Below are 26961 nucleotides of genomic sequence, written 5' to 3'. Positions count from 1 at the left end.
TGATTCCCAATCATATCTGTGGCTACAAATCCAGGGATTCCAAATGATCAGGTTTGGGGCGATACCAGGCATTTGATTTATTAATATCCTACACAGAAGTGGGGACACAGACACATAGCTAGGTTTCCCAAGTGACAGGTTTAGAGCTACCTTCCATGTATCCTCTATCCTGCCTGAGCCAATGTCTTCTTAATTATTCAAGATACTTTCTTTTTTGATACAATATTTTCGCCAAAACCCCGAAGCATTAATTCAATAGTCCCCGCTTGCTTTCCTCTCTCCCCAGCTCCCATGTCCTTCTCCTGCTGAGTATCTAGAATGGCAGTCTACTTTCCGCCACTCTCTGTCCTCCATTCAAATAAAAGGCAGAGGAAGGCGCTGCCAGCGGAGCGGAAAATGTGACAAGCTGAAAGGAGACTAGAAATCAAAAAGCGGCGGCTCTCGTCTGCCCGAGGCTACAGAGGAGGAAGGGGATCAGCAAGTCTCAAGTCCCCATCACAGGATCAGTCCCCTGCCCACAGAGGCTGCAGGAAGAGCTCTAGGACACACCTGTAAATGATTCCTCTTTTGTGAAGGAAGAACAGTCCAATGGAGATCTCCGCTGCATAGAATCTGCAAAAGAAAGTGTGCTTCAGACATCTGGCTTTGGGAGCTTTCTGGATACTTCTTTGACTCAAGTTTGGGCATCAGAGAGATGAGAGATGGGAGATGGGAGATGGGAGATGGAAGGAGAGAGAGAGAGAGAGAGAGAGAGAGAGAGAGAGAGAGAGAGAGAGAGAGAGAGAGAGAGAGAGAGAACCTAGAGCTCTCTGAGATCACCCTGCACATGTGCTTTCCACAGCTGTCTCTCCATCACACCAATGAGACAGACTTATTTTTCTTGACTGTGGAAAGTGAGCAGCTCATTTACTCCCTACACATTAATTTCTAATATAACAGTTTAAGGAGTGAATACTTGTGAGACTCTTCTGTGTCAGGAGTGTGGTTGCGTGGGAAAAGTTACGATTCTCTAACACGTGGATGAAGTAGGTTTGGTGTTTGAGAATGCATCCACTCCCCAAAGACGAAGCCGTGCTGCTGAATGCATTAGCTGCTTTACTCCTTAGCCAAGTGCCCAATGGAATAAATGGAGCACGCGCCATGATTCATGCCTGAGTTTGCCCTTTTAAATAATTCATAATAAAAACAGTCATTACCATCACTTCAAAATCATTAATAGGTTAATATCTGGAACTCAGATTAAATGCAGAACAATGTTTTAAAATCTGCATAGCACTGGGGAGCCTTTGAAGTCCAAGGAGCCACAAGTCCACACGGGGTAAATACATTCCTGGAGGCTTAAACTAAACACAATGGCTGCAGTGGGGCCACCTCTCGGGGCTGGCAGGGGAGGCTGGGACAGGGCGGGGGAGAGAGGAGAGAGGATCACAGGTGATTTTTGTGTTATTTTTCACATTTCCTACATTCTTAACTTTTCTGCAGCACAAGCAGAATGGTATCAGATGAGGTGCCATCCAGTAGCTTGGTAACACAAGGTGGCCGTCTTGCTACCTCTACTTTTCTGGCTCTGGGCTTCCGAGCTTTATTTTACAATGCGAGTATCTTAATGCTCTGTGATGTATAAAGAAGGGATAAAGCCAGGTGTAAAAATGCATTTGCTTCTTAGTAGAAATAAAAGCAGAAAAAGCCCCCTTGATATTTTTTAAAGCTCGCGATTAAAGAGCTCCCTGTCTGCCTCCAGTTAATCTTTCTGGAGCAGATTATCCCACATAGGCCCTGGATTCCTCTGACTATGTTTCATATCGCACATGGGCCCCAATCCCATTTCCATTTGCTGACTAATGGGTCAGGCCCACTCTCCCTCTGCATCTAGGTATGGAAAATGGTTCTCTGTTCAGTTTGCTTCTGTTCAAGTTGCAGTCGCCCTGGATGTGAGACCGGTGATGGTGCGGGAGTCCAGGTCCCCTCCTCCACCCACTTCCACCTGGGGCCCATTTCTCTGCCCCTGCATTCCCCCTGCAGGTAAGGAGCGTCCCAGTGTGAGGCTCCGAGATAAGCTTCTGAGTCTTCCCTTGGGGTCCTCACCCCAGCCTGAGGATGTCACGGAAAGAGGTTTCCTTCTCTTGCCCAAGTCACCACCTTCTGCTCTTCCTCTTATAGAATGTACGTTAACGATAAAGGCCTATTCCAGCTCCGGTTCTTCCCTGCAGGTTCCCACAGGTCCCCTTGCACCAGCCCCGTCTTCTTTCCTCAGCCAGTGGGCTCTGGGAGACCTTCCACGGGATCAGGCCCTTCCCTCTGCTATCCTCCTCAGCTGCTCTCCCAGCAGACTCTCCATCCATCCACCCAGCCCTCCCCACCTCACATCGCCCGAACTGCAGGCCACTGCCTGGACTCGGCTCCCCATCTCTTCTCATCCTTCTCTTGGAAGGTGCCCCTCACCTCTGGGGTGGGTATTCCCCAGTTATGTGCTGCGCCCACTCTCCAGTTCTGGGGTACTAGTGGTACCCTCTGCACACTTGTGCTCTAGTTCTAGGGTACTAGTGGTACCTTCTGCACACTTGTGCTCCAGTTCTGGGGTATTAGTGGTACCTTCTGCACACTTGTACAGCTTCAGCAATGTGTTAAGATTGTTGGATGGCTTTTCCAAATGCCAAGTGAGGGTGTGGGCTCCCCAAGGGCTGGGCCTCACATTCCTTTTACACTCTTGTTGGATGCATAGTGAGCATGAATTACCACCCACTCAGTTAATGGTGAAGTATTCCATCTAAAGGGCTGTCAGCAGGTGACTGGGAGGGGCACCAGCAGTTCTATTTGCTGAGAATAGAATTAACTGGTCCTTAGAAATATTTATTATACATGGGTCTGTCCGTGCGTCTGCTGCTCTGGGAAGTTTTAGTGCTCAGATCCAAATGATAAGACTTACCCTTGGACATTTTCTCCAGAAGGAGTTCCAAGTTGGGAGTATTAGGCTGTTTAAATTATAGGACTCAAACAAAACAAAACACAATATTAATAAAAATAAAAAAAAATACTCACACTGCTTGTGGTTCCTTAAATTTCCCGACTTGCTGAATGTGGTACATGAGGTCCCCTCCGTTGACGTATTCCATGACGAAGTACAGCCGGTCCTGTAGACCAAGGTTCACACGTGAGTAGGGCTCCTCCCTGGCAGAATCGATCTGCTTTGCTTTCTCATTATCAAATATGGGGTGGCACTGGCAGGTTGCTCTGTTGGGGGGCACCAGCAGATCTGCTCTGTTGGGGGGCACTGGCATATCTGCTCTGTTGGGGGGCACTGGCGGGTTGCTCTGTTGTGGGGTACCAGCAGATCTGCTGTTGGGGGGCACCAGCAGGTCTGGTCTGTTGGGGGGCACCAGTGGGTTGCTCTGTTGGGGGGCACTGGCGGGTTGCTCTGTTGGGCACTCTTACAATCTTTTCCCAGTGGTGGGGGATACAGAACTCATCCTATGGCCTGGGGACCTTGAGAAGGATAATGTCCTGTCATAGCTCTGTAGGTGATGGCTGTCTGATGACATGCCTGCTTCCTGGTTTCATGTGTGCCTTGTTACTGTAAGGGCCTCAAACATCCTCCGCCTTCTCCCGTACAGATAACATATCTCTAAGCTAGTGGTGGTGTGAAGACTCCACACGGGCCCATCATTTCATCTTAACCCATGTTATCGATGGTACACATGTGTAAAATCTGGCCTGTGACATCCAGGAGGTACATGCTAATGCAGTTATACGCCTAAGGGGATGCTTCTAAAAATATATCTAGGTTGAACTCGTAAATTACACAAACTTATGATATTTAGGCGGGGAGGGGAGCACCAGAGATGGAAATTTTAATCAATGTTCTTTTGCCTCCATAATGTGTTCAAATATTGCCTTTTTATAAAAATTTTCTCTGTCACTGGTATGCTAAGTGCTGGCCCCACGGAGGGCATACATCACTGAGCCAAGTAACTCTGCATATTTATGAGGACATTATGCTGGGACAGATGGGAGAGACCAGGGAATTTAATGAGGAAATAACCAACAGCACAACAGAGCATGGTAAGAGCTGACCTCTGCTCGATTCTAGAAAACATCTCGAAGCGGATACTAACACTAAACTGCAGCTTGGGGAGGGAGAGACCAACGAGGGAGCCGGTGCTAACAGCCGGAAGTGGCTTTGGGAGCTCCACTCCCGGCTTTAATTCCACCTTCATTTCTTTGCATTGCAACTTCCCAGTGCTGCACAGTGTCCATAGGGTCAGGGAATGGGATGCAGTTTCCCTCCCATCTTACCACTACCTCTGGCAGGGGGCTGGAGCAGCTGACAGCCTGGGTGGAGGGTGTGTGTGTGTGGGGGGGGCGGGGTGGTGGTGAAGGGGGCAGAGCTGACCGAGTGCCCAGTGTGAGGCTGACACACAGTGGCCGGTGCCGGCTCTGCAGCCCCAGCCCAAGCCATGCCCACGGGGATGCCTCGTTTTGAGACTGACTATCCAAAGGCATTTAGGGTGTTTCCCAAGATTTTAAAAAGGGAAATGATCACGTCTCAATTTTTGACCACAGGACAGTTATAAATGAGATGGCAGTAATGATAGCTGTTGGAGGAGTGAGCCCCGACAACTGTACCTCATTAAACGGAGGTGGGAAACATCTGCCTGCACTGACACATTGTGGTGTATCTTTTTTTTTTTTTTTTTAAAGACAGGATTTCTCCGTGTAATAGCCCTGGCTGTCCTGGAACTCGCTTTGTAGACCAGGCTAGACTCAAACTCACAGAGATCCTCCTGCCTCTGCATGCACCACCAACGCCCGGCTCGTTGTGGTGTATCTTAATGTGTATGTTTCTGTGGTGACTGGAAAGCCCTACAGTGCCTTGGTAACACGAACATTTCTTTCTTTCTAATTTTACTCTGTGACAAGGGTCGCAGAGTTATTGGGGTCTTTCATAAGGGCCCTTTTCCTGTAAAGGGCCAGATAGGGGATGCAGGTTTTGCCTGTCTCTTGTAACTCCTCATCTTGGCCTTCACAGTGGGGGGCAGCTGCAGGTGACAGGGGAGTGGACGGATGTGGCTTTGTCCTCAGAGAGTGACTTTCAGACGCTAAACTCTGCATTTCACATGCCAGGAGATGGTACAGTTTGGATTTATTTCTTGTGATCTTGCTCACGGCTCCTGGGCTGCAGGACAGGGAGTAACTTGCTATTCCTATTGTATCATTATACAGGGCACGCTCCTTAGGAAACGGAGATTCCGTGTTCCAATGCTGTGCTCGGCAGCTGGGTCATTGTTCCTTAAAAACAGGGCTGGCCAGGCATGGTGGCGCACGCCTTTAATCACAGCACTCGAGAGGCAGAGCCAGGTGGATCTCTGTGAGTTCCAGGCCAGCCTGGTTTACTAAAAAGGAAGGCAGGGCTGTGAATCTATGGCTGTTCTGTGTAACTCTTAGCACAGGGCCTGCATGAAGAAGACCTCTTTCATACAGTCCATGTGCAAGCCCCTCATTTAAAGTGGTTTAGTATTTGTATGTAATTCAAATATATATATACCCACTGACACCTTTAGATTACTTATACCTAACATAGCGTAAATGCTACTGTAATGAAGGATGAGCAGTGGCAGCCTGTCCCCAAAGGAAACTGAATTAAATTATCAGGATGAGAGGGTCTTGAGGCCATGACCCAGCCTCCAGACGAGAGGGAGTGTATTGACAGAAACCACAGTCCTTACCACAGTCTGGAAACAGGAGTGCAGCTGTGTCAGGAACGGGGGCTTGTCTAGCAGGGCCAGAACCCGCTTTTCCACCATGGTGCACTCCACGTCATCGTCCTGGATCACCACATCCTTCTTCAGGATTTTGATGGCATACAGTTCCTCTGTTCCCTTCCTGTCAGCGAGCATCACCTGCGGAGAGAAGGAGAGAAGGCTCAACACTGGTTGGCTGACATCTGGTGCTGGGAGTAGGAGCAGAGGGTGTGAGGAACAGGGGCAGGGGCAGCTCAGTAACAGCTGGTGTGAGTCTGGGAGTGTGGGATGAAAAAATACTAAGGATTTGGTATGGTTGCATTATGGGTAGCATTACTTAAAGTCCACATGTAGAAGTCTTGGTCCCTGGTGTGGCAACAGTGGGAGGTGGGAGACCCCGGTTAATAGTGGGGGGTGGGAGACCCTGAACCAGTGGGAGGTGGGAGACCCTGAAACAATGGGAGGTGGGAGACTCTGTAGGAGCTAAGGTCTTTTCTAGCTTTATTTCTGTTGCTGTGATAAAATACACTGACTGAAAAAAGAAAAAAGAAAATAACTTAAGGGGGAAAGGATTTATTTCAGCTTACAGCTTACAGTCCATCATTGTGGACAAGTCAAGACAGGAATGTCAAACAGCTAGTCACATCACAGCCATAGTCAAGAGCAGAGAGACATGAATACACACATGCATGCTTACATGCTTGTGCTCAGCTCACTCTTGAGTAGTTCAGGATGCCTTGCCTAGGGAATGGTGCTTCTCACAGCAGGCTGAGTTTCTCCAAATCAATTAACTTAAGTAAGATGATTCCCCCATACACAGTCCCATAGTCCAAACCAATGTACACAATCCCTCTCCATTTCCAAGAGATTCTAGGTTATGTTAAATTGACAATTAAAGCTAACTATCACAGTCCTTAGGTTACTGGGGGTGTGTGATGCCCTTGAAGGGCACTGTGGGACCAGGGTCACATTCTTTTCTTGTTTTGTTTCCTGGCTGCTGAAGTGATGATGCAGTTTGTTCCAGCACACATTCCTGCCATGATGTACTATCTTTTGAGCAACCAAAAGTAATGGAACCACTCAATCATGAACAGAAACCTCTAAGACCATGACCCAAAACAAACCTTATCACTTTATAAGTAAATCGCTTCGGGAAATTCTATATAGTTACAGAAAGCTGGCTGACATAAACCTTATATCTGGATTTCAAGTATTGTAAGATACTTCAAGTTAAAATTCCTTTAGCATTCATATTCCTTTTTAAAGTATCCAGGTTTGTAGACAGTGTAGGGTATTAATATACAAAGTTGCTACTTTGTCTGATAATGGGAATATTTAATATTCTTTAATGGGATTAGTCTGGAATTATTCATATTCATGTTTTCTGGAAACATTCTGAGAGTAAAATGTAACCTTTGCAATCTTCAAGGCCAAGAACAAAAACACAGAAAAAGGCAGGCTCAAAATCAGTTCATGGGTCTGTCACAAGGTTTGGGGCCACAGAAGACAAACAGTGAGCACATGGCCCCACTGTAGGGTCTCACCATAACAATCACCCAGGCTTAGGATAAGTTCATGTTCAATTTCTAGTTGTAAAAATCAATCATCCTAATAGCATTTTGGAGCATGTCCTCTAGTCTGAACATGGGGAAAAGGGGATACCACAAACGAACTCTTTGTAGTTGTGTGTGTGTGTGTGTGTGTGTGTGTGTGTGTGTGTGTATATGCCCACATGTGTGTGCACTCACTTGCATATAAATACACTGAGGGACCATATGTATATGTTCATACTGGTTTTTAGGCTAGAGGACAACCTCAGATACAATCCATCATTTTTATTTTATTTTTTTCCTCTTCTTTCTTTTTATTTTTTTTAAGGTAGAATCTCTTGCTGCATTGAACTGGCCAAATGGGCTAGGTTGGCTGGCCAGCTGGGTCTCAGGATCCACTTGTCTCTGGTGCTGGGGCTATTAGTGCATGCCAGTAGACCTCACATGGGCTCAGATCTACTTGCAAGTACTTTACTGACTGAGCAATCTCCGCAACTCAGCACAGTTGTTCAAAAAGGTTTATTTTATTTCTAATTATGCATGTATGTGTGCATGTGTGTGGTGGGGTATGTGCATGTGAGTGCAGGTGCCCTTGGAGGACAGAGGTACTGGGTCTCCCAGAGCTAGACTTATAAGTGGTTGGTTATGAGCTGCCTGAAGGGTGCTGGAGACCAAACACAGGTTCTCTGGAAGGAAATCACGTGCTTTTAACTGATAGTCATCTCCCCAACACTCTAGCTGTTTTTAATGACATCCAAACTATCTGAGCAATGTGCCTATATGATCCAATGCTGTGCAGCACTGATCCAACATTTTGTGCAAAACTCCCCACTTCTTACCTTCCCAAAACTCCCCTTCCCCAGCACCATGAGGAAATTGAAGTCTGTGAGCTTCACTCTGTCAAGGTTGTTGGACGGTTGCTTCCTGTCTTCTGAAGGGCTGATGACTTTGTTACCAGCAGGGCCGAGCTTGGCTTTCTGAAACAAGCACAAACATGAAAAGCCATTGGTCATTTTCTCCCCCAAGGAAAGAGTGACAGAAACCAGCATGCTGTTAATAAGCTGGATGTCAATGGTGAGGAACAGGCTGAGAAAAGCAACGGGAGGGTAAGGAGTGATGGCCAGCAGCTCTAGGCATCCCCGGGGGAAGATCTACAAAGTAATACTCTTCCAGCCTTCACCTAGCTAACAATTCCATACAATAACCGAGAGTTCATTCAAAAGAACCTGCCCACGGCAGGTGAATTCTGATTCTGGGATGGAAAGTTGACTTCTTGAGGGTAAATAGTGTTTTGAGACTGTTAACATAATCAAGGAAATGAGACTGTGAGTGGATTTTTTTTTTCTTAGTTGTAACAAAATTAATCCATATGTAGGAAATTTGTACCCAGGCAGAAATGACAGCAGAATGTTCTCCAGAGAGGAGCAGCTTAATTGGTGAGCTTTGAGGATGATTTATTGCTGCTTTCAAGAGAGCAGGAAGAACAGGGGTTTGTTTAGTTAAGTCAGGAGTTGGATTGATGAAAAGAAATAGTCAGCTCCCGGCATCTGGTTTCACATCAGCCTGGAGGACACCCGGTAAATGATGCTCTGGTACCAGAAGGAGTCTTTGCACACTGGATTGCACCACGTGACAACCCTGAGAGGGGACCACTGGTGTTGGACTCTCACAGAGAGTTCCACTCTCACCTCCAATGGGGAGAAAGAAGAGGGCTTTGGCAGAAGGAAAAGGCCAATGAGATGCCATGGGCACTGATACTTCAGTGGTCAGCAAGGAAGCCCCTGAGAATGCAGGGAAGCCAGAGCTGGTGCAGCGTCATACCTGCTGTCAGACTTAGCGTTTTGAAATGTCTGTTAGATAATGAGAGAGAGCCAGTGTCCTAGCATTGGTGCATCTTCCACAGCCTCAGACCCAATTTTAAGGGCAAGGATAATTGCTTTAGATCAGTGGTTCTTAACCTGTGGTCTCAAGTCCTTTGGTTGTCGAATGACCCTTTCACAGGGGTCGCATATCAGATATCCTGCATATTAGATTCCTACATTATGATTCATAACAGTAGCAAAATTACAGTTAGGAAGCTGCAATGAAAATACTTTTATGGCTGGGGGTCGCCATGGCACGAGGAACGGTGTTACAGGGCTGCAGCAAGAGGCTGCTTTAGATGCAGTCTTTATGTTAGGAGCACCTCCTCTTCCTCAGCGCCGCAGACCTAAGTGTGGGTGGGAGCTCAGTAGTAGGAGCTAGGCTCTCACTCAGGTGGTCAACACCTCTACGGGTAGGTGTCTTCATCACTGTTCTATTGCTGTGAAGACCAAGTCAACTCTTACACAAGACAGCATTTAAGTGGGGGCTTGCTTACAGTTTCAAAGCGTTAGTCCATGATCATCATGGCGGGGGCATGGCGGAAACATGGTGACACTCATGGTTCTGGAGCAGTAGCTCAGACTGACATCCTGATCATCAGGCAGAGAGGCAGAGAGACTGGGCCTGGCATAAGCTTTGGCTACTTCAAGGCCCACCCCCAGTGACACACTTTCTCCAACAAGGCCACACCTCCTAATCCTTCTCAAATAGTGCCACTTCCTGGTGACTAAGCATTTGAATGGATGAGCCAATGGGGGCCATTCTTATTTAAACCACCACCGTGGGTCAATGGGTAGATGGCAGAGGAGGTAAGGAGGCATCAGGGGCCTCACTATGGACAGATGCCTTGGCAAAGCGGGGTCCCAGCTCTAGGGGAAAATGTGTATTTGCAGGTTTGTTTCTTTATTATCAAAGACTTCCCATATCAACCAAGACAATCCTCACAGACGTGACTACAGGCCAACCCAATACAGGCAGTCCCTGTGTTAGGGTGGGGATGTGGGCATGACGGGTGGAGGCTCATACTGCTGAGGAAAAGTCTCCCCCAAAGTGGAATTCCATCTGTGCTCACAGAGGGAGGCTAGAGGGAACCAGATCAAGACTTCACTAATTGTACTCAATATAGACAGCTGGCTGCTTGGGGACCCAGCCCACGGGGTGGGTTAGATCTCACCCCTGCCCAAACTAGTCCTGAGGTATAAATGACCTAGGTATTTGTATAAATGTGTTGCCATCCAGAGTGGCACTGCCCACCACCCCAGTTTTCCTACAGAGCCATTTCCATTTGGCCAACTGCAGGCCTTGCTGCATAAGGACACCAAGCAACCTCTGATTCTGAGTTTTCTTTCACAGCAGAAATCCATAAGTACTTCAACTTTGCTGGTCTGGGGCTGCCTTTGAGCAAGTTCCACTCGAAGGAGGGATTCAAAGTACTATGGAGTTTGAGAAGATAGCCAGGGATACTTAGCAACTGTGTTAGTTGTGAGTGTGTGTGTGTGTGTGTGTGTTGTGTTGGGGGTGATTTAGGGACAGTCCTAGAGGCCTTCTAGGAGGGACCCTGGCCAGAAACCAGATGCTGTGAACAGCTGGATTTCTCTTCTTCCCCCGGCCACATTCTAGAAGGCACAGCCATCCCATAACAAGTTCTGCTTCTGAGCCCACCATTTCTTCCTCTTGGTTCTGAATGGGTTGCTTGGCAACTGGCTTCACAGCAGGACCGAGAGACTTGCCCTTCCTGACTTGCATATTGCTGACATTACTCTGGCTGTTGGAGTGTAGTGCAGACTTCACCAAGAGTGCAAATCGAATCAATGTATGTGTGTGTAGGGATACAGCTGGAGCCCATTGCCACCTGCTGACATCCTTTACTATGGCAATGTAAACAGGGACCAACATGGGCAGATGCCCTGCTGGGGTGAGAGCAAACAGGAGTCAGATGGCAGAGGCTGACAGCAGGCAGTGACAGGAGGGGGAGTGCTCAGAAGCCCCCTTCCGTTTCTACCCGATGTCAGCCCTCACCACAAGGCAGACGGACACTAGCTCACACTTCTGATCCTTCAGAACCATAAGCTAGATAACCCTCTTTAATTCATATACTGGCTAGCTTTGCGTGTTTTGTTGCAGCAATGGAATACGGACTGACTCCCTGTGGCCCTTGCTCATGCTTGTGCTCTATCTAGTGGCTGTGTATGTCTCACGGGCCTCACAGCCTCTCAGGGGAGGGCATGGCGGGAGAGCAAATGGAGATTTCTGCAGCATCTAGATATCAAGTCCCCTGCAGGGTTGGACTAAGATCAGTTAAGGCAGTGGTTCTCAACCAGCAGGGGGTTGAATGACCTTTTCATCAGGTTGCATATCAGATATCCTGCATATCAGATATTTACATTACAATTCATAACAGTAGCAAAATTACAGTTATGAAATAGCAATGAAAATAATGTTATGGTTGGGGGTTACCACAACATGAGGAATTGTATTAAAGGTTTGCAGCATTAGGAAGGTTGAGAAGCACTAGGTTATAGGTTATAGGTAAAGGTGTTATAGAAAAAGCATGTCATTGGGCATGATGGCTCATAACCTTTAATCCCAACACTCCAAAGGCAGAGACAGGAGGATCTCTGAGTTTGAGACCAGCCTGGTCTCCAGAGTGAGTTCCAGGACAGCCAGGGCTACACAGAGAAACCGTGTGTAGAAACAAAGCAAAGCAAAACAAAACAGCATTGAAATTATTCAAAAAAGGGAAAAATGAAAACCTTGATGTGCGATGCTGTAAAACAGAACAAGGTAATTCTAAATGCTAGAACTTTCCCATGTTCTCTTCTTTTGTCCTTAACAGCATAGCATGTGTTATTGGCTTTGACTAAAATAACTTGCACCTGGGGAATTCGGATTCTTCAAAAGATGGAACCTGAACATTTGTCAAGCCTGGCTTCATGATGCCACCTGGATTCCCAGGCTCTGAGACTAGCCAGTGTCCACCCCTCATAAGGAAATGAGCTGATAACCAACTAATACTGAATCTCATTTGGAACTACAGAGGCATTTTGTAGCCCCTGAAGTGCTACAGGTTGAGTTGGGGACAAGCAAACCGTATGACAGGAATCTGAACACTGCAAACCCAGATCTGCATGTGCCTGTGTTTACTGGAAGTGAGTCACAAGTCTATATAAGTGGCCCCCTCCTGGGTCCAAGGACTTGTCTGTACAATGTGAGAGACTCCTTACACTCAGCTCACTAATGCAGGGTTTGCAAATTAAAACCAGGATGAGTTCCATGCCAAATGACTTGAATTGTGGGGTGTGATGGTATAACCCTGAAGTCAGTTTCTGCACATGGAGATGGAGGCAGAGGCAGCTTGACCAGTAGTTCAAGGCAGCCTGGGTTACATAAGTTGCTGACTTTAAAATCCATAAAATAATGATAACAAAAGTAATAACTTACATTAGGTATACGAAGGACGGGGTGGTGGGAGACACATTTTCTATCAGGTTAAGCCATTTGCAGCAGCAGAACTGGGATAATTTGACCTCTGGTAGCAGTGATGGCAGAGGTCTAAGTTAATGCCAATGACACCTTGCCTTGATTGAATTGTGTGCACTGAGTGTATGTTGGCTTCGCTAAACAAGCAACGTGACCCCAAAGACCCAGTGTTATGGTGAGTGTACCGTCATCACTTGTTGGCTTTCACACCATGCCTCTCTGCCTGGAAATTTTGACAAGAAGTTCTGGTTTATCCAAGCCTAAGACCTACATTGCAGTATGAGAGCAAGTCTCCCAGTGGTCATTTGGTAACCTCTGAAGTGCGGGTCAGTGTCTGACTCCACTCTGCCCCACTCAAAACGTTCTGATTCTCCAGTTAGTGTGAGTATGGCTCTGATGAATGTGTTTATCAAAACTATTTACAGTGTGACATAGTGACTGCCTTTGGACTTGAGAGCTGTGGAAGGGCCCTTCTACGTCTGACATTCCAGGGGTGACAGGCCAGTGGTGCCCAACCATGGAAGCACATAAACTGTTATGGATTTCTTTTACATGTTTTTTCCTTTTTCTTTTCATGATGAAAATGCTGACAAGGCATTTCAGCACTGCTCCACAAAGCAGGATGGGTTAGCGGAAGCAGATGTGCCATACAGAACCATGGCACAAAACCTTACCCTCAAGGAAGTGGATTCGCCCATGCACGCTGCAATACTGGCTCAGAGCAATTGAGTGCTTTGAAGCAAATCGTGAGGACTTGGGGAGGGCTTGCTAGGGGGACCTGTCAGCTAGGTTAGTGGAACAGCAATGAGTCCTGACATCTAGTCCTGCTACTCGGTTGCTAGGCAACAGGTTAAAAGGATGCTACTTAATGGGTATTATGGGTCTTGGGCAGCACAGTGAAGTAGATGAGAAGCCTGCTGTTCTCTGGCTAACTCATTTGTCATTTATTGGAACAGGCCAGGTATGCTGTCCCCTGGAGACCTTTATTCTTTCTGCCTCCTGTGACCCACATAGGCATACCGACCTTCCTTCTAGTCTACAAATGATGCCTTAAGCATCTGGGATCCCCCACTCACTCTGTCAGCTGTCCCTGTCACCTTGCTTCCTGTGGTTTGTGTTTCCTTCTGCTCTTCCTGGTCTCTTTATGCTCTGTGAACCAGTCACCCCTCTCCTCTGGTTCTCTCTGGTCTAACTCCAGAGCATAGGACATGTCTGGGATACAGCGTACCTCAAATTCTCTGAACAAATGAATAATTGTTTTTTTTTCACATAACATTTTCTAAAAGGCAGAGTTATTTCTTCTTGAAATAAAGCAATATATGTTCATTTTAGAAAAATTTAAGATGCATACATTTTTTTAAAAGAAAGAAATAAGTACCTATGATTTTATCAGCTAGAGACAATCACTGGAAACATTCTACAGATGCCCTGCAATCTCTCATTTTTCACATCATAGTTAACAGGTACAGAAGCCCCTGGAACCTGCATTTTCTCGACACGTGTTAGGGAATTCTCACTCCCTGCCATCGGACGCCTCACTGTTTCTAGAGCAGGCAGATGCACCATTTTCTGTTTGAATCTCTCTCTTGTTCTTAGACCCCAAGTAGATGCAGAGTCATCAGGTTAAGGTTTGGATTGGGCAAGGCTGGTGATGTCCACTAGCGACTGTACAAGGACATCTGGGAAGATGGGGGGGCGGTAGGAAACCCAAGGAGTCAGGACACACCAATTCCAAAAGACAAGCCTTGACTTCTTCTAGGACATTGGTATACATTATTGGTTGGGACTTCTAGCAGCGTTCTTTCCGATCTGGCTTGGGACCATCTTCAGTCAGGTGTGTCCACCTTTTCATACTGGGAAAAGATGTTATCTCCAAGTTCATGCTCTAGAGCAGTGGTTCTCAACCTGTGAGTCGTGACCCCCTATGGTGATGAAAGACCCTTTCACAGGGGTTGCATATCAGATATCTTGCATATTAGATATTTACATTATGATGCATAACAGTAGCAAGATTATAATTAAGAAGTAGCAATGGGAGGGGAAAGGCTGGTGGGGAGGAGGGAGGAGAGGGGAGGGTCCGTGGTTGGTATGTAAAATGAATAGAAAATTTCTTAATAATAATAATAAGCAGCAGCAATGAAAATAATTTTATGGTTAGAGAGTCACCACAATATGAGGAACTATATTAAAGGGTCATAGCACTAGGAGGGTTGAGAACCACTGCTCTGTAGGCTCACAACTGGATTTAAAAACATTTACACTACATCTACGCATGCGCACACACACACATACACACACAACACGCAAACACCTCTTAATGTTTTAAGTAAGGTGATGATTTTGTGTGAGGTCACATTCACAGCTATCCCCAGCCTTGTGCATGCTCACAAGACCTGTGGGCTCCGTGTTTGACACGCTAGAAGGAACAGTCTTAGAAGGGTGGCATGGCCTGAATGCTTATCCATCTGCCCCAAATTCACATGTGGAGACTCTCACCCCTGATCTGACAGTGTGAGGAAGTAGGAGGAGACAATGAAGTCACTAGGGCTCCACAGTCATAATAGGGGTGTCCTTATGAAAGGGTCTCATGCTTTCTAGGGAAACAGGAGCAAGCAACCATCTATGAACCAGACACCAAGTCTGTGCTGCCGTGACCCTGAACCCCCTGGGATCGAGGGCTGTGAGCAATGGGTCACGTTTGTAAGGCTTGTGGCCTGCGTGGTTACAGCAGAAGGAAAGCTCATCTGTACGGAAGGCACACAGCTGTCCCCAGGGCAGGCCACCTCCCTCGTCACCATTTCCTCCTGACCGCATGCTCTTGTTTATACCCTTGGACTTAGGGGCCTGGATGGCTGTCAATGCCTGTTGACTTTAGTTTTCTTCCCAAGCTGGAGTCACAGATGAACAGCACACAAACCTCAGGGGTGTACTAGTCACTCTCCCCAGGACCACAGACAGTCTGTCAGCCCTAGCAGGTGCCTCTGAAGAAGACGCCTGCATGTCGACGAGGATGTCTGAACCTTGTGTTGGTCTCCAGAGCCAACTCCACTACCTCCAGCCCCTCACAGGGTTGTTCATGCTATGGAGGAAGAGAAGGATGCCACTTTCTCCCAACACAGGATTCTGGATCCACTGGCTGCCCAGAATGGGTGCATCCAGCCTCAGAAGGATGGAGACAAGTGACATAAGGGTGTTCAGGTTACAGACGAGGGGTCTGAGGGACACGTCCAGATTCATTCCCTTCCTTGGTTCTGAAGCTCAAACTCTAGGCTTTGAATTAGCAATCTCCCCACTATACAAAGGCCGGTAAATAATTTCTGGCTGTGCAGGCCAAACAGTCTCTTCCATCATTACCCACCTCTGCTGCTGTGCCATGAAATTCAGATGAATGAATGTGTGGCTGGGATGGGCCTCTGGGGTGCAGTTTTACTTTTGTCTCATGTCCTGTAGATTCTCAAATCACTTATCTTCACCTGCTGCTGACCTTTCACAGTTTTATAGATTTGATTTTTCAGTGCTGGGGATTGAACCCAGGACCTCAAGGCTAACATTCTATCAACAAGAGCTTGTTGTACTTCAGTTGTACTTAGATAAAATGCCTATGTCTCCTTGCTAACTTAGGATAGGAATGATGAAAAGTTCCCAATGCATCTGAATCAATTACCATTCAGTCTCTTCTGTGATATTTGATGCTCTAAGTGGTACAGGCAGGCAAATAAGGCTGTGTTGCCAAAATAGTAGGTACTTATTCAGCAAAGGCCAGGGGATGCACAGTAAGCCATTTCTATAATGAGAACTGTTTTTATGGGCCCATCCACTCAGGTGGCTACTACTGTTAAAATGAAGTCAGAAAGTCAGCAAGCCTCGATGTTGTGGCAATTGAGTCATATTACAAGGGTGGGTGGGTGAGGGAAATGTGGGACCCAGGATCTATTAGAGCTTTGCCTGGCATGGACAATAGTGTTTGGTTATTTTTCTACCAAGCCTTATGAGTTTCTAGCATGTTATTTTCTTTATGGTTATCTATTTTTCCCTTATGCTTTTTGATTCATCCAGTGATGGATGGCATGCCTGTTAGGCTGGCTAATCTCGTTTTCATACATGTATACCGAGTATTTTGGTCCCTCTCCCCTATTACCATCTCCCATTTCCTTCCCATTCCCACTGATTCCCTCCTCTTCCTGGCTAGTCTTCCCTTCCACTTCAAGTCTATCTCCCTCCTTCTCTCTTTGTCCTTTTCCTTCCTTCTTTCCTTTTTTTTTTTTTTCGGGGAGACCCAACTGAGTTTCCTTAGAGTTCCAGGAGCATGGGCACCTTAAGAGTAAATACCCCCCACCCATCAGTTACTATTAACTGCCAATAGCTCTTCAGGGAGGGTGCGGTTTCACGCACCCCTCCCCCCCCCCCACCAACGGTTAACCTAACCACAGCCTCCAATTCCTCAGGGGAGGCTGGCTAGACTAGAGGCAGCCCGACTTGCCTCACCTGGTAAGTGGTACCCTGAAGGCTACTGTCCTTAGTTCTCTCCAGTTGCTATGGGAGGATCCTGGGATCCCCAAAGCATCCTGTTTGAAGATCCTCCAAATTTTACCTTTTCTGAGTCTCTCACTGGGGCTGACACCACGATTTGTCCGATGTCCACTTTAGGGAAGTCTAGTGCGGGCGGAATGGCTGTGATCTACAATGTTATTAGACTCTTTCCACACTAACCCATTTCTTTTCCTGCCAGGGATTGCCACCACTCAGGCTTTGCAGGGTTGGGAGTCTCTGGATTCACACATGCTGTCAAAGTAAATGGTTTTCCAGACTGTCAGCCATGTTTAAAGGCAGGGGATTCTCTGGGCAAGCAATAGATGGAAGGAGCCAACAAGACCTACAAGGCCCTTGACTGTTTCTCTTTTAGCACCGTGATTGTTGCCTAAAATTGGGAGCAATTTGGGAGTGTGAAATGACCATTTATTTTATTGCCATTCCTGTTCATCCACAAGTAGAGGCCCCAGGCGACCCTCTGCTTCTGCTATGGCCTGTGTTCATTAAGACGCAGGGAGTCTTGCTTTTGCGAGTCTTTACTGCCCTCTTGTGGTTTAGCTCCTGGAGCAGTTGTACCCTAACAAGGATCTTTTGCAGAAATTCGCCTAAGGTTTGTGGCAGTGGAGTCCCATCGAATACTGCAAAGTGGTGCAAAGAAGGTTCTCCCCAGACGAACCTTTGCAGAAATGCCCTGAAGCGCTGAGATGAGAGCCAAGCGCTTGCCAATGCCACCCATGGTAAAATGCCAGAGGGAGTTTTAGAATCACCAGGTACTTTAACTTATAGAAAACTGCAAACCCCAAACAAGTATAGATCATTTTGTGTCTTCTGAATATTCTAAAACCTCTGCTGCACTCAGACTCTGCAGGTCACAGAACCAAGAATGGATCGGAAGAGAGAGGGAGGCGGTGGAGCTGCCAGGGACCCTGGAGTGGGCTGAGAGCCACAGCAGCTACTTTAGAGAAAGAAGCAGACAATGACCTGCAAAACGAGGAGAAACGATGGTTGTTGTCACAGGAGGGCAGAGTTCAAATGAAAAAGCCACTCCTGGGGGTGTTCAGCTAGAATCTGAATAAGCATAAGAAGCCAGCTCCTGAAGTAAATACCCACGCTGTACAAGCCAGGGTGACCCCGAAGCTTGCTTTCCTTCATGGTTGTATAGTTTGTGGGAAAGATGAACAGAGCACCACACTACACCCCACCTCAAAGGGGCTCAAAACCTGTGCTTTTACATAGGGGTCTTTGTTTCTCTTTTTATGAGTCTGTCTCTGAAATGCTGGATCCACTTGTTCAACTACTTGAACACAAACTTTTTCTAAAATGTCTCTAATTGACAGGAGCAAGCATTTTGAAAGCTGAGCCAGCTGCCATTAAATTCAGCACACAACTTTTATAATGTTCTGTTTTAGCCCATGTTCATGGAACATTTTAAAACCACATGGTTTTATAAAACCCAGGCGTCTAATCATAGCTCCATGGACCACCTGCTTCCAGGACCGGGTGCAGCTGTCCTGCTCTATGTTCTCCTCTGGGTTCCATGGCCATAGCTCACAGGGAAGGTGGGAACTTCAAGAGTTGTCACAGACTTCAATGACACTTAGGACATCCTTAATTTCTCTGGGGCCTCAGTTTTGTCTTCTGTAAAATGGACTGAAATTCTACCCCGTCGTCGTCGTCATCGTCATAGATGAATGGGATCTTCCATTTCTGCGGGCTCAGCCCTGGGCGCTACTTCGATAGCAGTACCCAGCCACAGCCATTCCAGGCGGCAGGCGGTATCAGAAGAGATTCAGGATGGGTAGAGAGGAAGAGATGAAGCCTCAGCAGGGAGACTCCCAAAGAGGCAGACTCAGAGAGGGCCAAGTGGTCCCCAGGGTTCTCCTGCCAGAGTTGGTCTTCAGAGGAATGAGGGGCGGGGCTCCTGGAGGAGGATCTTCAATGTAAGACAGAGGTGTAAATCTACATCTTTTTCTCTGGGTGTGTGTGTGCGGGGGAGAGGGGAGATGACGACACCAGGCTGGTGTAAGAGACTGCTGGGGGTCACTTTTCTCCACGGCGCTCTGGGCCTGGGGTCCTAGAAGGCTGTGGAAAGTTGAGGTGCAGACTTTGCTGCAGGTTGCAGCAGAGAGGAGGTAGCTGAAGTGCAAGTAGCTTCAGGGGTAGAGAGCCTCGCACGGGAGAGGAAAGAGGTGCGGGCATGAGGCTTCCCACATACTAGATGTCCTGGAGTCCTTTGGATGTAACCCTTGCAAGTGGGCGGGGGCTTTGCACTACTCGGCCAGAAAGAGCCCACATGGGTACTCACAGGCTGCTGGGGACTGGAGCAGTGTGGGGTACAGAAAGATTGCCCCTGATAAAAAATGAGACTCTGGTGGCACTCCCCGCCGCACCCTCCCTCACCCCAAGCCACCAGCTCTGTGCAAATGTGGCCACTCACGTATGGTCCTCGCTGAGACCAAAGGTCCTGCTTATTTCTGTGTAGTGTGTCAGCTGAGACACGCGCAGCCTCTGGGGGCCAGCCATGGGTGGGTGCTGACAAGTCTATTTTCATAAAGGTCCACAAGGTGAAGATTAGCTTGTGGCCAAGCCAGGGCAAAGCCCCTCTGAGGTGTGAGGGAGTGACTGCCCTCCAGTTTTGCTTCAGGGTCAGGGTGCATTATCCCGGCACAGGCAACATTTCCTATCTCAGGCAGAACAAGCTGGGGTTCTTCTCCTAGGGCTCATCATAAAAGGCACAAGAAATACCCAAGATAAGAGCAAACACAAAACTTCCCGGGAGGAAGCTCTGTGGCGCACAGTGAACTGAGTCACCAGACTTCTCTGTCCCAGGTGGGAGAAACGGAGTGGACCAGGGTCCACTCGCTGCCTGTGTTTGCTGTGGTTTGGGTGTGAAATGTCCCTCGGAGGCTCATGTGTTTGAACACTTGGTCCCACTGGTGGCCCTGTTTGGGAATGTTTTGGAACATTTAGCAGGGAGAGCCTTTCTGGAGGACATGGGTCAGTGGGGATGGGCAAAGCCTCACTTCCTGTCCAACCCATTTCCATGGTTCCTCCCCAGATGCCACCATGCTACCCCACTACGATGGACTCTAGTCCCTCAATAAAGCCTCTCTTCCCTTAACTCCCTTGTCAGGCATTTTATCAAAGCAACAAGAAAAAGAACTAACACGGTACCCAACGTACAAATGGGGGCTTCAGACCCAAGCGGAAGAACAGAGCTTTTGAGTTTACTTGGACATGGCTACTGAGGAAAGTAACATCAGAGGCAGCCTCTTGATTTCTACCTCCTGGGTAGGGGTTCAGGGAGAACCCCAGGAATGACAGGGATTCTAAGCACCTTTATATCTACTTTAACCATCCAAGCAAGGCTTGCCAGCCTGGGGCTTTTTATCTCTTCCATATTTAACGTGGAGGGACAGAGGTGAGACAGGCGAGCCAAGGGACAAGGTGCCAAGGCCACCAGCCAGGCAGTGGGAGAGCTGGGCTCGAGCTCAGGAACGTGGCACTTCCTGCCACTGTACTATGCTGCTTCCTGGAATACCAAGCAAGGTAGGTGCGAGTGAGTGGCCAGCCAGTAGAGAGGAGTGGTCCTTCCAGAGAGTGCGCAGTTGTCCACCAGCGTTGGGAAGATCAATCAGTTTATCTGCTGGGAGGGGGATCTAGAGAGGCGATGGCTTTGCCCTAGCTCTGTCTTCCCCATCCCTCTATTTTTAAAAACGTGTATGTGTGCCTATATGTATTTATGTGCACAGTGGGCATGCAGGTGCCTGTGGGGACCACAAGAGGGTGCTGGATCCCACGGAACTGGAGTTAGAGGTGCTTGGTGAGCTGGGAACTGAACCCAAGTCTTCTGCCAGAGCTGTACAGGATGGTAACTGCAGAGCCACCTCTCCAGCCCCAGCCCTCTATTTCCCTCCTCAGCTATGTCTGTGTTCGATACCCGTGTCTGGCTCTTCTACGTTAGGAAATATAGCCTTAGAATATGCATCTTCTCCCCAGAAGGATCGTTTCCAACATCGAAACAAGGACAAGGGCACATTGCATGTCACATCACACAGGCAAATGGTTTAGATAGCATTTAGGGTTCCAGGACCCAAGAACCAGCATATTTCATCCACCTGCAAGTGTTTGTAAACAGGAACCGCCTTCACATCCTGGAGCGGCTGGAGGCAACTATTTACTCTTGAGAAAACAGAAAGGGTTGCTCTGAGGAAAGACCTTGCCCAGTAGCTCAGTATATTCAGTGGGAGCCAACTTCCCAAGCTGCTTCTCCAAAGAAACGCAGAGTGGTGAGACAGTTGTTAAAAGAGGCAGTGGAGGGCAGAGGGAGCAGTTCTTGAAAGCACTGCTCAGAAGGGTCATCACCCCACTCTCTGGACACAGTACCACGAGACAAACACTGCAGCCTGCCCCACGCAGGCTTGCCTTAGAATGCACGAGGCACAGAAGGTGGCAGTCACCTGATGACATGGGGTGGGGTCGGCACCGGCGGGAAGGGGGACCTACTTTGGGCCTAGTACAGAACCACCTCATTCTTGGAACAGTGAAAGGCCTGGAAGCAAGCCGTATGTGGCCAGGCCCATTCTCTCTCCCTCCTTGGGGCATTCCTGGGCACTGGCATGGTCTTATGCCAAACAGTTCCACTGCACCTGTAGATGTGTTTTGCTAGGCACCATCCACGCGACGGGTAATGGGCCTTCCTGTTAGCACACATGTCCGAGAGCACACAGCTAGGTTCCCAATAATTTTACACACACATACTCAAGACCAAACCCACATTAGTCTTTTTTCCCAGTTCAAGTTAGTCCCCGCCCCCCATCCCCACCATGTGACTCTCAAAAAGGTTCATGTAGCTTAGCTTGGCCTTGAACTTCCTGTGTAGCCCTGGTGACTGTGAAGTCTGGCATTTGTGCCTCTACCTCCTGAGTGCTAAGATTACAGGTGTGTGCCTCCATGCCTAGTTTATGTTCTATCATGCTGTGGATCAAACCCAGGTGCCTCATGCACCAACCAAGGGACACGTTCTTAATAAAATCTGCTTTCTTGAGGGCTTGGAGGCTCTTCAGTAACTCAAGATGCCTGAGATTCTCCCAGTAAAACAAGCTGGGAGACATGGGTTAACCCATCCCGGTTAACTAAAGGTCACATCACCAGGCTCTGTGTCCTCCAGCTCCCCATTGCTGTCTAGAACACCCATGTGACTAGAAAGCTTCACTGTCCCAAGTATTAACCTTAGTGACAATGAATCGATACCCTCTTAACAGAGAAATAAGAGGGGTGACAGGAGCAGTCAGAGGTCCATCTGGTGTGAGGCAGCTTCCGAGAGAGGATGCCAGAGAGGCTGGTTTTCACAACCCAAATCCCACAGCCCAAGTGGGCCACAGCATCCCTCAGCCTAAATAGGGGCGAGGAGGGGCAAATGCAGTGATTCTCAACCTTCCTAATGCTACGACGCTTTAAACAATGTCGTGGAGACCCCAGCCATAAAATTATTTTCATTGCTACTTCACAACTGTAATTTTGCTATTGTTAACAATCATAATATAAATATCTGTGTTTTCTGACAGTCTTAGGTGACCCCTGTGAAAGGGTCATTCGATCCCAAAGGGGTCGCAACCCACAGGTTGAGAACTGCTGGACAAACGGATGAGCCATTAGAGTGGTAAGGCTTTGTCTATTAAAATGGGAAGCTGGTCAAACATTTTACCAAGTGTAAACACATTTTCTTCTCTTACATCTATCTTGTAATTATGAGCCTTTAGGTCAGTACTCACAAAACTATAACTGTTCCCCAAAGTAGAGTATTTTATTCTAACTGCCAAAGCTTTGTTTTCTGGCCAGACAGCTTAATCTACAACATGATTAAGGGAGCCAAGCGGTAACCAACCATCCGCTGGAATCTTGGAGTTGGAAGCATTTTGACTGGGTCCTCAGCCACCTTTTGCTTTAGTACCTCTAAGGATGAGCCCAGACACACTGACAAGATGTAGAAAATCCCTGCCTCCAACTTCTGTGATAGGTCACCCCAGGAAGACCTCCAGGGGAGACACCTCAATACAAGTGCCCTGCACCCCAGAGTCTTCCACAGCCACTGGGAAATTATTCTTGGTGTCAGACGGGTTTACAGGTAAGCCCAAGGCTTGGCAATATTTGGCGATGCTAAACTAACCCAAGATCTCCTTCTGAAAAAGGTCAAAGGAAACCGTGAAGTGGCTGAGCCCAGAATCCCCAGCATTCTTCCTTTCACACCTCCAAGGGATCTAGGGAACACATTCTGGACCAGTGGACATGCAGGCCGGAGCCAGGATGGCGAACGCTGGGAAGCCGTGCGGCTGGCTCTGTGTTAAGGGCCAGAGACCTGGGAGCCACGGAACACACCAGGTTCCTGAGCCCTGGCACTCTGGGCCTATGTAGTTTGGGAAGTGTCACCATCACTTATATATCACAGCAAGGGTCTCAAGGAATAAGGAGATTCTATGCATGAAAACAAGTTAAAGTCCCCAAATACCCACGAGCACCCCAGACACAGGTTCCTGAACCTCATTTTAGGAACTGCCATTTTGAATTCTTAAAAAAAATTTTTTTTTGAGATGAAGTCTCACTATGTTCCCCTGGCTAGATTGTAACTCATTATGTAGAGCAGGCTAACCTTGAACTCACAGAGCTGCCTTCTTCTTCCTCCCTAGTGCTGGGATTGAAGGTATGCACCACCCCATCTGATTTAAAGATCCATTTTTATCATTCTCAATTATGTGTATATGTGTATAGTTCTGTGTAGGCACGTATACGCGAGTGCCGGTGCTCACAGGATCCAGGAGTGGTGGATTCCTAGGAGCTGGGGTTCCAGGCAGTTGTGAGTCACCTGACATGGTGCTGGGACTCAACTCAGGCTTTCTGAGAGAACCACAGCCCCTCTTCACCACTGAGCCAATGTCTTCAGCATCCCCAATCTGGGTTCTTGAGGCTCCTCTGGTTTGACTGTGATGCATGCCATATCACCAGAGTGGCAACATTTTCCAGCTGTGAGGCTTGATCTGGACAAAGAGGATTTGTAGCCTGAACAGAGCCCCACTCACCAAGGGGGACGTGGGAGGAGAGGAACAGTCTGCATCATCTGAGTCTCTAGAGAGTGAACAGAGGTAGTGAACATCTCCCACTGCTCTACACTCCTCCTCCAGGGGTGGTGCCTGACATAGACAGGTCAGATGCATGCAACCAGCTAGAAATGTCAGAGTTCCTGATTTCTGGAATCACAAAAAGTGTGGGAAAGAAGTTGGTCTCTCTCTTATAGCAATCAGATTCATGACCAATGTGGGTTTTACCCAACTGCTACAGGGCTTTGGGCATGTAAGGGTAGGGTGCTTTCAGACCCCAGAATGGCTTTCTGCTGAAGGCTTCCAGCCACCGCCAGAGATAGGTAGAAAAGAAACCACCTTTAGTTTGTACAATGGAATCAATTTTAAGAAGCTTGAGAATTATGTCAAAGTTTACATATATTTAATGTGCTTGGGACTTAGGAAAGTGGAGAAAAAGGGAAAATAAGCCAGTATCAAGATGCATGGCTAAGCATGTGTGTGTGTGTGTGTGTGTGTGTGTGTGTGTGTGTGTGTATGCACATGCTCAGAGAAGTGGGTGCTGCAGGCGAGGAAGAGGCAGGAAATAAGGAGAATCATTCAGACAGGATAATGGAGTGCTTATACCATTGACTTTGCAAGTGTGTCCCTTCCCCATCAACAAGGATGATTTTAAATACCCTTCCAGGTCTTACACTCCAAATTCTGGTAACGCTGGAATCCTGGAACTCAGTAGAGGACCAGAGGGCATGGACGTCAGGCTTTTTGGGCCACCCACTCCTTCTAGTAGTGACTCCACCTTGCCTCAAAGCACCGAAGCAGCCTCAGACAAAATGCTTATGGTAATGAATATGGCCTGTGTTAAGAAAACTCTATTTAGAGCCATGGAAATTTAATTTTCACCTAATTTTCATGTCTCACAACATTATAGTTCTTTGATTTGGGGGTAAAAAGACATTACAAAACACAATTATTCTTAATTCACGGGTCACAGAGAGGCAGGAGTTTTGGTATGGGTCCCTATTTGATCCATTCCTCCTCACTTCACTGCATCCGTAGAAGATGAATCTGCTCACTCATTAGTCAATAGTTTTGTCTTCTCAATCAGCACTTCTGAAGATGTAATGCATACTTGGGAATCTTCTTAAAATGCAGATTGACTCAGTAAAAAGCAGGGTGAACTCTCAAGTCTCCACCACCACATCTACCAGACTAGCCTTGAAATCCTGACCTCATCCACACAGCCTTACACTTCAGGTATATGCCACTGTGTCTGGCTTGGATTGTGCACTTGTGTGTGTGGTGTAGGTGTGCTTGTGTTCATATGTGCACATGTGCAGATGCATGTGTGTCTATGTGGAGACCAAAAGCTGGTGTCAGGTGTGTTCCTCAGGTGCTCTCCACCTTATTTTTGGGCACAGGGTCTCCCATTGAACCTGGAGTTACTGATTTGGCTAGACTGACTGGCCAGCAAGCCCCAGGGAATCGCATGCTTTATCACTCTCACCCTGCCCCATGCCAGGCTTTTTATAGGGGTGCTGGGGATCTGAACTCAGGTCCTCTTGTTGGTAAGCACTTTACCAACTAGCCTGTCTTCCCAGAACCACTTAAGCTCTTCTATCATGGGGTTTTTGTCGCCTTGATTCTGCTCAGGTACCCGAAACAGAGCCATAAAGAACTGTCAATGTTTTTCCACTATGCTTACATTTGTGCCAAGGGACCCTGTCCCTCCCTTCCCTTCTTCCGGTTCCTGTAAATGGAGGGATACATCCCTGGTCCTCATTCACACCCTGAGTCCTATGGGTACCGGAGTCTGGGTACACAGGGAGAGCTGCTTCTAGCAGGATGCTTGCTGGTTTCTTCACCCGGCAACACCTACCCAGCAACATCTACCCACAAAGTCATGCCTGTAACACAAGTCTACTCACACTATTTTAGGGATTTGGTAGGATGGTACAAAAGGCTGGAATGGGCAATCTTCTTCATTCTTTTTGTTTCTCAACAAAACTATGTGTTGTGTCTCTAAATTAAATCACACTGAGAACACACAGCCAGTACGAGGACAGCACTGTGGCCTTTGTCTTCTCCTTCAGCGCTGATCACAAGCCTGGCTGTGACCACCAGAGACTCCCTGGGTTTGCTCAGTGCTAAGGGCTATTGACAAATGATCTAACGAATGTGTGAAAATAATTTTCACCTCATATTCTACTTCGGCTTAAGATTTTGCTTCTAAAACCAAGCTGAAGTACAAACATTAAACTATCTTAACTGATGCCCTTTTAATAGATTTTTTTTTTACCCCCTTATCATCCAGTTCAGAAAGTAATTAAGTAGCTATTTAGGGACCAAAGAAGTAGAATCCATACTGGGGGCACATCAAATTTCTGTTTTGTGGCTAAAGGGCATTGGAAAGAACTCACGTTTCTATAGTAACCATAGCAAGGCTGATCAAATCAACAAATAGCAACGATTTATCTGAGTGTTTCCAATGGGCTGTCTTTTTTCCCCCATCTGGAAAAGAACATTGCAAATTAGATAAAGTCTTCAAAGACAATGGAGGCTTTCAGAAAATCCAATTTTGACAATAGTAAATAAAAGAGAAAAACATCTGCTTTCTCTTGTACAATCGAGCCACAGAATCTCATCTTCATTGATTTAAGTACCTAGACTATGGCAGTGATTGGATTCTTAATTTGCTCATTAGTAAGAGAGAAGCTTGCATTGTTT

At 47.4% G+C, this 26961-nt stretch overlaps 1 protein-coding gene and 1 long non-coding RNA gene across 2 annotated transcripts in view; one reads left to right on the top strand and one right to left on the bottom strand.

Moving 5' to 3' along the window:
• Prkca (protein kinase C alpha) overlaps window positions 1-26961 on the bottom strand; it is a 403981-nt gene that overhangs the window by 44588 nt on the left and 332432 nt on the right. Inside the window, exons 9-12 of the mRNA XM_028865238.2 lie at window positions 8128-8265; window positions 5724-5897; window positions 3040-3131; window positions 550-612 (exon numbers count right to left, since the gene is read on the bottom strand). Of these exons, the coding sequence (XP_028721071.1) occupies window positions 550-612; window positions 3040-3131; window positions 5724-5897; window positions 8128-8265 (467 nt within the window). The remainder of the gene's footprint in view (window positions 1-549; window positions 613-3039; window positions 3132-5723; window positions 5898-8127; window positions 8266-26961) is intronic.
• LOC114690440 lies at window positions 17025-18554 on the top strand. The gene is made up of 3 exons (XR_003734079.2): window positions 17025-17119; window positions 17759-17931; window positions 18021-18554. It is a non-coding gene; the product is annotated as an uncharacterized LOC114690440 (long non-coding RNA).

Source organism: Peromyscus leucopus, chromosome 8b (genome assembly GCF_004664715.2).
Source record: "Peromyscus leucopus breed LL Stock chromosome 8b, UCI_PerLeu_2.1, whole genome shotgun sequence".
Lineage (NCBI taxonomy): Eukaryota > Metazoa > Chordata > Mammalia > Rodentia > Cricetidae > Peromyscus > Peromyscus leucopus.
Note: the sequence above shows the minus strand (reverse complement) of the source record. Positions and strands in the feature narration are given on the sequence as shown.